We start from the raw sequence: 12,126 nt of genomic DNA on the forward strand, positions 1-12,126 counted from the left end.
ATTTATGATGGAGATACAGAAAAGATGTACAGCAGCTGTATTAAGATGAAAGGCAACTTCTGCTTTGTGACCTGTATTTTCTTAACTTTTGTAATAGCCTTTTCATTTAAGTTTTAGAAAAATAATATTATTGTTTTTTATTTGAGACCTGTAAAAATAAACTATGACCTGAGCCTTGAAAAATGAATAGCTTCTCTTATGGAGAAAGCCTGGTTCAACTCAATGTTACCCCTGGTGTCCCAGGTACTATGGCTAACGCATCTATAAAGGGAAGGTCCAAGAGCCAAAATCCAAACCTTGTTTTCTTTAAAAAACAGAAAACCAAACCACGACCATCACAACTCCCAGTAAAAAACAAACAAACAAACAAACAACAACAACAAAAAGGCAAACCAACCAAACCCTGACCCTCTATCAAATGCCCTTGAAAAACAGTGTTAAGAACTGGCAGTAGCGTACCCCACTCTGCTAAAAAGAAAAAAACAGCTTTCTGTGAAGAACAGGCACAACACTCATAGTCACATAAGCCCCACTCCTTTGGGACTGACAGAAACATCCTGTTATCACCTCTCGGATTTCCTTAAAGTATTTTTGATCCTTACAAAGTTCCTGGCCGTTGAACCTCTGTCTGTCCATCTCTCTCCCCAGGGCAGGCCCTGCTCCTGCGCTCTTTGCTCCATGGTAAGCAGGGACAGGCAAACAACTTCAACCATAAAACTTACAGATCTGGTCAGGGATCTGCAGGTGCGTGGCACTGTGCTTGCTTGCACACAGCAAAAAAACAATGCCAACAGCTATGAGACTTTTTTTGTGCCAGCCCGGAGCGGACTCTTCCCTGCAGCAGCATCATCAGCAGCAGCTGGGGAGACAAACCCAGAGGCTGCAAAGGGGGGGCGCAGGGGGGAGCAGCGACCTTCTCCCTGGGGGGCTCCAGGTGCTGACAGCTGCTGCGTGGTGCCCCTGGCCTGTGTCCCCAGGGTGAAGTCAGCATCTCTTCACTCGGGCAGGAAAAAAAGACAGACTACTTATTATTTACTTTTACTCAGCAGCCAAATCCCTTCTTCTGCTGTCACACGTGAATAAACCCAGTGTCAAGACAGAGCGTGACCAAGGGCGCGGTGGCAGCTTGCCGTGCCCACCGTAGCGTGATTTATGGCACTAGTGCTTTAATAGGAGGATAACCTCAACGTATATAGACACAGCCTTCTCAGAGGGTATGACCCTTCTGCCTCCACAGCAGAGCACGCACCACGCAGAGTCTCGCCCTGCCCCAGCGAGGCTCCCCAGGGTGTTAAGCCACAAGCTGAGGCTGCCCACTGAGACACAGAAGGTGAGCTCTCTCTAACACAGTTTCCGTGTGGGACTCCACGTTCAGGTTGAGCTGCTGCCCCAAAAGCATTTCCTCACCATTTTCCTCTGTAACATGCTGGCTAGCTAAGACTTCAAAGATCCCTGCTGGACTAGAAAGTCTTCGCTCATTTCTGAAGATGCTGCTGACAAGAATCCCTGATTGATCTTCTTGGTTAGCAGAGGGCAAAAGCGTGACTAACACAACATGGATTCTTGCAGCTTCCAGATGTCTTCACATCACGTACGCTGATGCCTGACCCCGTGGGTTGCCCTCCTCCTGCCTTTGTAGCCATGTGCTGCCCAGCGCTGGGCAGGGGCAGACGCTTGAAGTTTCTTCTCCAGTTGCCTATAAGCCCTCCCAGATTTTGGGTACTAGGACGTGGCCTCTCCTCCCAGCTCTCCCTGTTGCTGATTGGTATTACCCGTTTCTGTAGCTTCGGACAGTCTCGGCACAGAAACCCCCTCCTGGCCCCATGGGCAGGCGCCGTGCTCCAGCTGTGGAGCACCACATCTGCACAGGCTGCCTGCGCCAGAGGAGCCCATCTGCAAGGGCCGGTCTAAGGGAGAGAAATGTCACCGAGCAAACCACGCTGCCTGCAGCAAGGACTCCTGGGATCATCCTTGGGAACAAGGCAGAGATGGTCCTGAGGTCAGCCCAGGGCTCAAGGCACATTTTCCCCCTCTCTCTGCAAATTCAACGGGTTAAATGAGCAACCTCTGATAATTGCGTATCTAACAATCCAGCATAAATGCCAGCGTGTGCACCATGCAAGAGTGCTTCTTCCATTCTTTCCCTCCTAAATTTGTGGGTTCAGGAAAGAGATAAACAAATAGTGATGTTAAAAGGGAGCGTGACACAGTTCATCACTTGGGACAGGTGCAAAATAAATTGCTGCAATTACCAGGTGGCAACTGCAGGAGATCCACAAATATCAGCAACTTGAGGGGAAAACTGTATGTTGGGTGGATGCTTTCTGAAATGCCAATGTCTTTGGATAGAACACAGGATTTAAACACCACCGGTTTCTGAAAAGCCACCCTGTCTCATGGTGTAGACTCGCATGTAGACCTCAGTCAGCTAAAGCTCAAAGATGGCTGAAAAGGTGAACTGGTGGAATGTGTTCTTGTCCAATATATATTTACACAGAGTATTAAGTACAGACTTTTCTGTGACGCATCCCTTTCCCTCTACAGAAGTTGTTTTTGATGACTGTTATCTTAATCTGTTGTCATCTTAATGGTCGTGTTGATTTATTTTACAGTGTCATCTCTGCTTTCTTCTTTGCCTGCAGAATGCCATTCACAGGACACCATGTCAACAGCAGCACTGAACTGCATGTTCACTGTACTGTTTCAGGATACACAAATCCTAAACACACAGAGTGGTTATTCCAAGGGAAAATTTATAAATGGCTATAATACTCTAAAATGTCCAGATTATATATCAAACTTTTTGAAGTCCAAAGATTCAGTCTTCTGGGATTACTTAGCTAGGATATAAAAAAGAGAGTAGATTTATTTTTCTTTATAGAATTTGTTTACCCAGTCAAGTTCTGATCTGATGCAGCCCTTTGTTTCCAGTCAGGCCTTTTATCTCTTATTTTTTCAAATACAGCTGGGAAGCTGGCACAGAGACAAAGGCATCGCCTGAGGTGGATGGTGCCTGACAGGATTGAACTTGCTACCACCCTGGGTCCTGAGCTACAGATGTCACTGAAGTCATGGTACAATACAAAACTGCAAAATAGAATTTGTTATCAGTATTTACACAGAGAAGCAGCCTGAGCAGATTTTAGCTAACGGGTCACACTTCAGAGACTGGTAAGCACTTATCTTTATTTCAATTGGACAAACCAAAACTCAGAACCAAGAACTTCCTTCTCTAACTGTGCTTAAACAAGATGCTATCAGTAAGATGCGAGTAAGTTCTTGAAAGTGTGTTTTACTCTGAACAGGATGATTGAAGAGGCCCATTTCTAAATCTATCAACTTAAAAAAAAAAAAAAGCCTCATGTCAATGATGTATCATTTAAGAACTTCCTCTCATTCACTAATTTTGTCTGTACCTGGAAAAAGAGCAGGCGAGATCCCTTCCCAACCACTCACTCATACCACACCGCCTCGTCTGGCAAATACCACCCCTCTCCTCTGGCCACTGCGGAGGCCCACTCTGGCCATGCAGGTTTGCATGCCCCCCTGGCAGAGGTACCTGCTGCTGTCCACAGCCAGAGACAGCAGAGCAGCTAGGTCCAGAGTCAGCCCTCTCCTCCAGTGATCTCCTTTCCCTGACTCTCCTCCTCGACCCATGGCACCCCCTTGGCCAGTTCTGCAGACCACCTGCCTTCTGCTGGGTCGCAGCCGGTCAGAAAGGTCGGGGGTGACTTGAAGCTTCTCCCCACCCATCAGTTCCAAACACAGCGCAAAGCAGCAGCAGGGGTTCTGTCACATTGCTGCACCTCGTTTTGGACAGAGGAAAAACACAGGGAAAGCAATGCACTAGTAAAACCTGAACAAAGATGATACCCCTCCCGCTGGGCAAACAGCTGGTGGCACAGAGCTACCAGCAGTGGAACAGTAAGGACACGTGTGGTTGGACAGACACTGCTCCTCTGCAAGAAGCAGGAAGATGAAAATAAGCACAGCAAGTAACCCTGCGCTGTGGCTCCTTCTGCCAAAAGGATTTTTCTTCAAAGAGGCCACTGGATACTAAGGTGCTGTGCTCCATCTCCCCGTCTGGTTCACGGCCTCTATAAAATAGAGGTTCTTCTATTATGAGAAAAATTGAATAAAGGGAGATACGATGACATTCTAGCGGTAGAGATTTGAAAACTGAAGAAAACATTGCACTTACACATGCACCAGGAATTTTTTAAGGCTCAAAATTTAGCATGAATTAAAAAAAACAACAACAAAGACTGTGTATATTGAGAAGGTACACAAAAACATACTGACCTGTTGTAATGAATAATGATACATGTTTTGGAGGGAAAGTTTAAATGCCACGTGACAGCCTACTGCCATTGCCCATGTCATCATCCATCATGGCCATGTGCCTCCCCACCCAACAGCAGAGCAGGGGTTCCAGCTGCTGCCCCAGAAGACAAGATGCTCAGCTACGCAGGCCTCTTCCCTCTCCAGATTAAACTGCAGTTCCTCATGCAAGTCTCATGGCCGTTTCTCGGCCAGCATGTGCCTTAAGGGGTGCACTGCTCTGGGGGCCCCAGAGAAACAAAAAACCAACCAAGCAACAGAGACAACTAACTGGCTGCCCCCGCGTAGAGCAGAGATGTGCCCTGAGTTACAGGGGTGAAAGCAGTTCAATGAAAAACACTAACACAACAGCGTTTCATGCTGATTTTTATTTCCATGTTATGCAACTGCATAAGTATAAATAATCGTGTTCAATATACAACAATTATGACATCCATAAGGAGTTTCTTGAAGAAAATAAGACTGCAAACACTTTATTGCACAGACCCTAACAATTTTTTTCTTTTTTTTTATTATTTTTTTGTAAGCTGAGGAATCTACAGCAGGAAGTCTACAAAAGAACACAACAGATCTACAACCACATAAAGACTGACCAAGTAGAACACAGGCAGGAGGGTCTCTAACAGCTTACTGATAAGGTAAACACCAACAAACAGGTACTACAGTAACACAAGCTTAAGCACTTTTACACTTCGAAAATGCAAAGAACTTCTTTGTCAGAAGTGATAATGAACTATACAAAATATACATAAAAGTATACTGTAAACAAATAGCTAGATGTGCTTTAAAGGAAACAAAAGGATACTTGAAAAAAATGCAGAAGACTGTAAACTAGGAAATACCTCCCAGACAGAAATGTTATTCTGAAGTGCATTAGCGTTCATTTGTAGTAACCGCCAAAGCACAGATGAACTGTAAATGTCAAGACCATTTTAACTTTAAAACTGCTCAAAAAGTATTATCCATTGCTCACTAGCTCCTCTGTAAATGCAAAGGCAGTATGAATGTTCTAGTGCCACATGAAAAATCAGGAGGACTTGTTTGTGATATTACCTTTCCATGACAGGCTTGTGGTAATCCAACTCAACTAATCAGTATAATAAAGTTTCACCAGAGGGAAATTAATTCTGCACACTGTCAGTTGTCACACAAACCTCCAAGCCAAGATCACGCACACTGTGCTTTTACAAACAATTTTTTAGCTTTTGAGACAGAAAGACAATCCGTAAGCCCTGATGAAACAGGTAGGGGCCTAGCTCTACTGTGGCTACATGTAACAGAAATAAGCAAAACCACTACTCTATTGATCCCCATCGTTGAAAAACACCCATCTGCATGGGCATTTTGTAGTGCTTCTGTACAAGTTTCAAATTAACCTTTCATCCTTTAAAACAAACTAAATATCTCCACGCTAAAATAATCAAGTCTACATGTTCCACAGCATACAAAATTTAAATAAGGCTTAGCAAAAGTAAAAAGACAAGTCACATTCTAGCACCAAATAGCTCCAACAGGTTCCTTTGTTACAAAATGCTTCTTTTATAGTTACAGTATTTTTTTTTTTTGCATACAAATAAAAAGACTATGTTATGAAATGTATGGAGCTACTCAATGCATTTAGAAATGAATGTGAAACCCAGAATTACTTGCTAAAAACAGCAAGTTAAGTCTACAACATAAGGCCCCAGCTATGTATTAAAACGTATCGGATGTCCTGAACTTTTGTGAAGATATGATACTGAAACTGCTTTTTTCCTTTTTACCTTACTTGTCGTAAAATAGAAAAAAGCTACAGCTGTATGAAGCTAATTATGCAGACCTATATGCCATTGTAGTACGTATTCTCTAAATGTATTAAAAAACCAGGGATGAACATACTAGTACTGCAAGTCATGTGCTTATACTTGTGCCTCACACTGTAAGGGCCTGGATTTACAAAAGCTCAAGGAACTCGAGAGGATTGCAGCAAAAACTAAGCACGTGGTATGTGCTTCAGAGTCTCAGACTTGTCTGAGGTGAAGGTCACAGAAGACACTCCCAATAGACAAGACGAGAACCACCATACCGTTCCGTTCCACCAGAGCACAGGACTCGTGCTGGGACGCCCCGATATCCCAGTGGTCCTCCCGTAGCTTTAGCAACACTTACTCTGAGAGACAGGCTTTGTGGGGTGGGGAGATGCAGTTAGGTCTTGTGTTAGATCTGGTGAAGCAGTCGGCCAGGTACAGTACTATCAAAATCGGATTATTAAAAATACATGTAAAAACTCACAATAAGTCAACCATATTTATTCTGTACTAGTATTTTTTTAACCTCTAGCTAGGATTTTTAGTAAGTAAAAATGTGGCCTGTTTTTGTTTTCCCGTCAGACCAATGCTTGTGCATGTCCATGCCAGGTCTGAGCTTTAGTAATTGTTTCGTATTTGAGTATGGCAATTAAGTGGCAAAGCAACTATCTTAAAAAAAGGGAGAGTAAACAAAGCAGCAGCAAAGAATATATGCTACATTCAAACCCCAAACACATCGCTAACTATTTACAGAGAAAATCTTTTCTTCAACAGCTCTCAGCTCTAAAGGTATTTTTGTACAAATACTATATGGTAACAGTTTTACCGGTTACAATTGGGAAGGCATTTTGAAAAAAAGTCCTCTCTTTACATATCCCCTGTTTTCTTTCGTCAGTGACACGAAAGGTTTGCTGCACAAAGACACAACACAGTGCTGGTTTAAAGGCAGTCCAATATATTGACATTGCTTCAGCTAGTCTTGAATTCACACCTGCCAGGTCTCACACTTAACAGGATTTTTTGTGAGGACTGCTCCGCGAAGCTTCCTTTCCTCGCCGCTGCCGAGCCGAGTCTTTGTCGCTAGAAAGTGCATTAGGGCGGTCAGGCGTGGTTGCTGACCTGGATAAATCCTTACCTACATTCTGTTTTCTTGAAGCAGACTGCTGAGCTTGAGCGGCATCTCTTCCCTTGACATCCACAGTGTTAACAGAAGACGACTTCTCTTGATTTCCAGGTTTCCCCCCGAGGTTAGAAGCAGGGTGGCGGGCTTCTACTGCAGCAGCAGCGCTGTGCAATGCCATCAGTGAGACACTTTTAGTCATTTCTGCCTTGCTGCTCCCCGTGGAAGAGGTACTTTTCTTATTTAGTTCCTTGCAGGTTGCAGGAAGCTCAGTTGAAGCTGCTTTAACCTTTGCTGAAGATGCATCACCCTTAGCTGAAGACAGAACAGACACTTCTTGTTTACATTCAGAGAAGTTGGCTGAACAAGTTAGCGGCTTTCCTGGTGGTGTTGCAGACACAAGACAAGAACTCTGCCCGCTGGCAGCTGACAAATGCTTTATTGCAATCTGCTTGTTTGCATCCTCTGGCTGTTTTTGATTAACTTGTCCTTTCCCTTTTGAATCTTGGGGGCTTTTGCTACTTGCCGTCGCTTTTTCTGCGCCTTTCCCTCTGCCATCGCCGTCTGCAAGGCAGAGAGCAGGCTCTGCTTTCCCACTGTCGAGCTGAACATAAAGTGCATCAGTGCATGTTTTTCCTTCGGGTCTTCTGTCTGCAGAGGTCATCTGGGTGCTAGGACTTCTGTCGGCCTGTTTGTTCAGCAAGAGACAGTCTTTCACAGTGGAAAGCTTTGGAGACACGGTTTGTTTTTCACCGAGCTGAGGTCGCTTTTGATCAGCAGATTCCCCCAGGCCTGCTGGTTCTTGCACCTGCATCTGCTTAGAACTCTCTGGGCCTGCTGGTACCGGGCAGACAGCATGGGATTTGGGTTTGGTGTCAGGAGTGATGCTGCTCATTTGGAGGGTGGTTACTGAGCCATGCTCTAAACTCGTAGGTCTTTCGGCCTGAGCGTGTTCATTGCTCATTTTTCTCACAGAGCCTGGAACAGAAGAAAGGGCTTCTGGCACATTTTTACTGGCATGTTTCCCTTCTTTCCGGGAGCTGACAGACACCTGAATAACAATTTCTTTTTCTTTTACGGTTGGAGTGCATGATTTTTGTGACAATGTCTGCTTATCCAAGTACTTGGACTTGGAGGAATTCGTGTCAGAGACTGGCCTGTGTTTATTACTGCTACTTTCCACATAGGTGGCAACAGGCTTCACGTGTTCTTGAGCACCTGCATGAACATCTACAGCACTGTTTCTGCTGACGGTGTCTCTCACAGCAGGGGAGCCTGAGGCGTTCAGTTGCTGCCGAGGAGCTTGGCTGGACTGCTCTCTCTCAGTAGTTTGAAGCCTTGTATCAGTGAGCTGTTTCTGCTCTTTCTTTCCTAAATCTTTGGCATTGTCTTTCTGCCCAGAGGAAACTGGTGCAGACTTCTCATTTTTAGGATCACAATCTGCTGAGGGTTGCATGGGCCGTTTGGCTGGAAGAGCTTCACTCTTTGCCTCTGCAGTAACCTTCTTAGACTCACTGAGAACTTTCTGCTTGGTTATGTCCCTTTCCACAAAACTAGTAGCGACGCTGCCGTCATCTTTGCTTAGCTGTTTCAGTGATTCTCTGCTATCCTTAGGCTGTGCCTTGGGGCCAGCTGCCTGCATTTTTCCTTGCATCTGAGATGGAATGGCAAAATCAGCACAACTTTTCGCATTGCTTTTGGAGTAGCTTGTTATCAGGACATCAGAGACAGATACCTTCAGAGATGACTCCCTGATCACCTCCACCTTTGCAGGGATAGGCTCACAACTCCTCTGGGCTACTGGCTGCTTGGCAGGCAATTCCTTTTGCATTTGCTTCTCTTTTCCTGCAGCTTTTTCAGGAGTGCTTTGGACAGCAGAAAGTTTGGAGTACGTTTGAGTAGTTTTAACACTCTGACTTTGAATAACGCAAGACTTAGCCTCCACTGAATTATCCTTCTGTTTTGAAGGGGAAGTGTCCTTCTTTTGAACAGCTTCAATAACGGAAGTATTGCCTTTAGTAGCTGGACTAGAAACCTTTTTCTCTGTCACTACTTCTGCAGCCGCAGGGATGACTGGTGCATTTGGAGAACTCTTGCTTGTTTGCAGAATCTGAGGCTCTGAGACTTTGATTTTGCCAGATTTTGAATAACTCAACAACTGCTCTTTCTGACAGGCCAGTTCTGCCTTCCCACCGCTCCCTTGTGGTGCTGGAGGTTTAGGAGATCCCCCATCAGTGCTGGTGCTCTGTCCTTCCGGCAGCACACACAAAGGCAGTTCAGTCTTGGAAGACTGTGGCCCAGAAAGTAAGGCAATGTCCAGTGTGCCTTCTATTGGCTTCAAACAAGAAACTGACCTCCCATCAAGTTTATATTCTGATGGACTTTTCCTGACAGGAGCCTCAGTGGAAATAAGGGCTGATTTTTCCACATTCATGTCCGCTCGGCCATTCAAGGTCTTGAGAGGAACAAAAGAAACCGAGTTAATCTGAGCAGCATGTGCACTGCTGATAAATGCTCTGCCATCAGTAGCTGCAGCGGAGTCCTGCTGTATGTTTATGGGTCTGCCTGTATTAAGTTGAAGGCATTCATGAACATTTGATGTCAATTTGGGTTTTAGCACAGGACAGACACTGTCATCTTTTTCTTCAATGGACATCTTCTTTCTAAGATAATCGATATTTGCAAGTTTACCATCTAATCTTTCAAATTTGACAAATTCTTTTGTTGGTACATTTTTATCTGTGTTTTCTCCCTTTCCGTTTAGCAACCTGTCAGAAGACTGAGGTAGTACATCTTGTAGTGTACATGGAGGGGAAATTCTTTTGAAGTCATAAGAAACATGACTGAGTTCATTAGGTGGAGGCCCATGACACAACATCTGTGCATCTGAAACACCACCATCATTCGATCTCAAGTTTGCATTCTTTTGAACGGTATCTTTGAGTATGCCACCAGCTGACTGGGTCTCCAAAGCAACATTTTTTGTTTCAAACTGATTTGATCTTTCTAATACCTTCTGGAATGCTTTTTTGTCTCTTTCTTCCAGTCTTAAGGTATTGGGATTATCTGGTTCACTGCTAGGCTCATGTATAGCAGCATTTGCTTTTTCAGCAAAATCTTGCTTTTTCATAACTATCTTGACCTTCAGCTTCTCTCTGTCTAGCTCATCGATAGATTCTTGCCGACCTAATTTTCTGGAGATGGGTCGCTTCAAGCAGCCCTGCTCTGCAGGCCTGACTCGTGTGAGTGATGGCACGTCGCACACATTCTCCTCCAAGCTCTGAAGAGTTACTTCCCTTTGGGACAATTCTCTATTCACTTCTTCCTGGGTCACTTCCAGACTGTGTTTTCGTGAACATAAGTGTTTCTTATCACTGCCATAAGAGGGTGCAAGCTTCTCTTCAGATTGGACTCTCTTTAACAGTGGAGACCTTGGTGGCTCCGCACTCTTTGGCCTAACAATATGCCTTACAATAGTTGGAGGGGAATGCATTTTGCTAGGAAAAGACTGAGCTATTTTCGTGTTGCCAATTGAATGTCCTAGCAATGGTGATGGAGATCGCTGAGGGGATGTTGGCTGGGGTGTTGGAGAAGGCGTCCGTGCAAGAGGAGAGAGAGGAATGCTGCCAGCTGATTTGCGTCTTCCTGATCTGTATCTTTGCCCACCAAGCTTTGGACCCAAGCCATGAAGAGTGCTGGGTCTTATGTGTCCTGAACCAGCTGGAGAATTGGGAGCACTTGAACTAGGGGAACTACTCTGGGAAGAGTTAGTACCTACAAAAAAAAAAAACAAACAACCAAAACAAATATAATATTAGCAAGATTTTTTGAATCTTGTCTAAATGCTTAGACACAGAACTTCCACTGGTCCAAAAGGCCTATGTGCCATCTGCTGCCACAGTGTTCCAAAATTTGGAAGGTTTTGAGTGACTGGGCTGTAAACCCCTCATCATTCTAATTACACTGCTGGTTCTCCCTTTCCCCACTCTGTTCCTTCACCCCCTTTAAGTTATTGCTTCCTTCTCTTTAAATAGAATAGTTAATGCTTTCTGCCACTTCAAAGCAATGATCAATGCTTTCTAAATAATTTACCTTTGCCAAGGGATTGTACAACAGCAGTCACTTTTAATACACACTAAAATAATGACAGAAGTAGAACATGAAAAAAGAGGCTGGCTTTTAGGAGCCAGAAAGATGCATATTTCAGCATCCAGACAATTTTTGCAGCAATAAATCTGCGTTTATGAGTTCTCATGGTAGTTCCATGCAGCAACTTTTTCCTCAGTTTCATTCTCTTATCAATCAGCCTCCCCTGGGCAAGATTCACATCTTACTCCAAATTTGGATGGTTTATTGCTCAACTTAAAGCCATCGGACTTGGATTTAAACTCTGGGACAAACACAGCAGTCTCTTTTTAGGTACTTCTGTATCACAAAAATGCCCTTGATTTTGCATCAGGAATCTTTTTCCCTTCTCCAGACAGAAACCAACTGTTCAACGACTATGCTTGTCAGAGCTGACTACTCTTAGCAGAATGTAATGGATCTGGGGGGCTCACAAGAAGCAGAATATACTTCAAGCCCTTTTCCTCTGCCCTCCACTCCCTCACACTCACCAGAAGGAAAATCAGGAGTAGAGCGGTAACTTGGGGTAGGTGATCTAGGAGATAAGCTGTGGGTTGGAGACCCAGGCAAGCTCTCCCCTGATGAAAGTGATCGGTTCAGGCAGGAGAAACTTCTGCTGGTGTGAAGAAGAGGAGAGGGTTGCTTGGCCAGCTTTTTAAAGAGAGATCTTCTCCTAGTGAGAGAAGAGCACAACATTAATCAGAAGTTAAGATACATGAAAGATATTACCACCACAGGCAAAACTATTGCATG

At 44.5% G+C, this 12,126-nt stretch overlaps 1 protein-coding gene across 5 annotated transcripts in view; it reads right to left on the minus strand.

Moving 5' to 3' along the window:
* Positions 1-4,694: 4,694 nt before the first annotated feature.
* Positions 4,695-12,126, minus strand: part of MAST4 (microtubule associated serine/threonine kinase family member 4) — a 234,460-nt gene continuing 227,028 nt past the window's right edge. For all 5 annotated transcript variants that reach the window (XM_014965031.1, XM_014965035.1, XM_014965032.1 and 2 more), the window contains 2 exons: positions 11,865-12,046; positions 4,695-11,022 (listed from right to left, as the gene is read on the minus strand). In XM_014965031.1, the coding sequence (XP_014820517.1) occupies positions 7,136-11,022; positions 11,865-12,046 (4,069 nt within the window). In that variant the 3' untranslated portion in view covers positions 4,695-7,135. The remainder of the gene's footprint in view (positions 11,023-11,864; positions 12,047-12,126) is intronic.

Source organism: Calidris pugnax, unplaced genomic scaffold (genome assembly GCF_001431845.1).
Source record: "Calidris pugnax isolate Ruff unplaced genomic scaffold, ASM143184v1 scaffold273, whole genome shotgun sequence".
NCBI classification, from domain to species: Eukaryota; Metazoa; Chordata; class Aves; order Charadriiformes; family Scolopacidae; genus Calidris; species Calidris pugnax.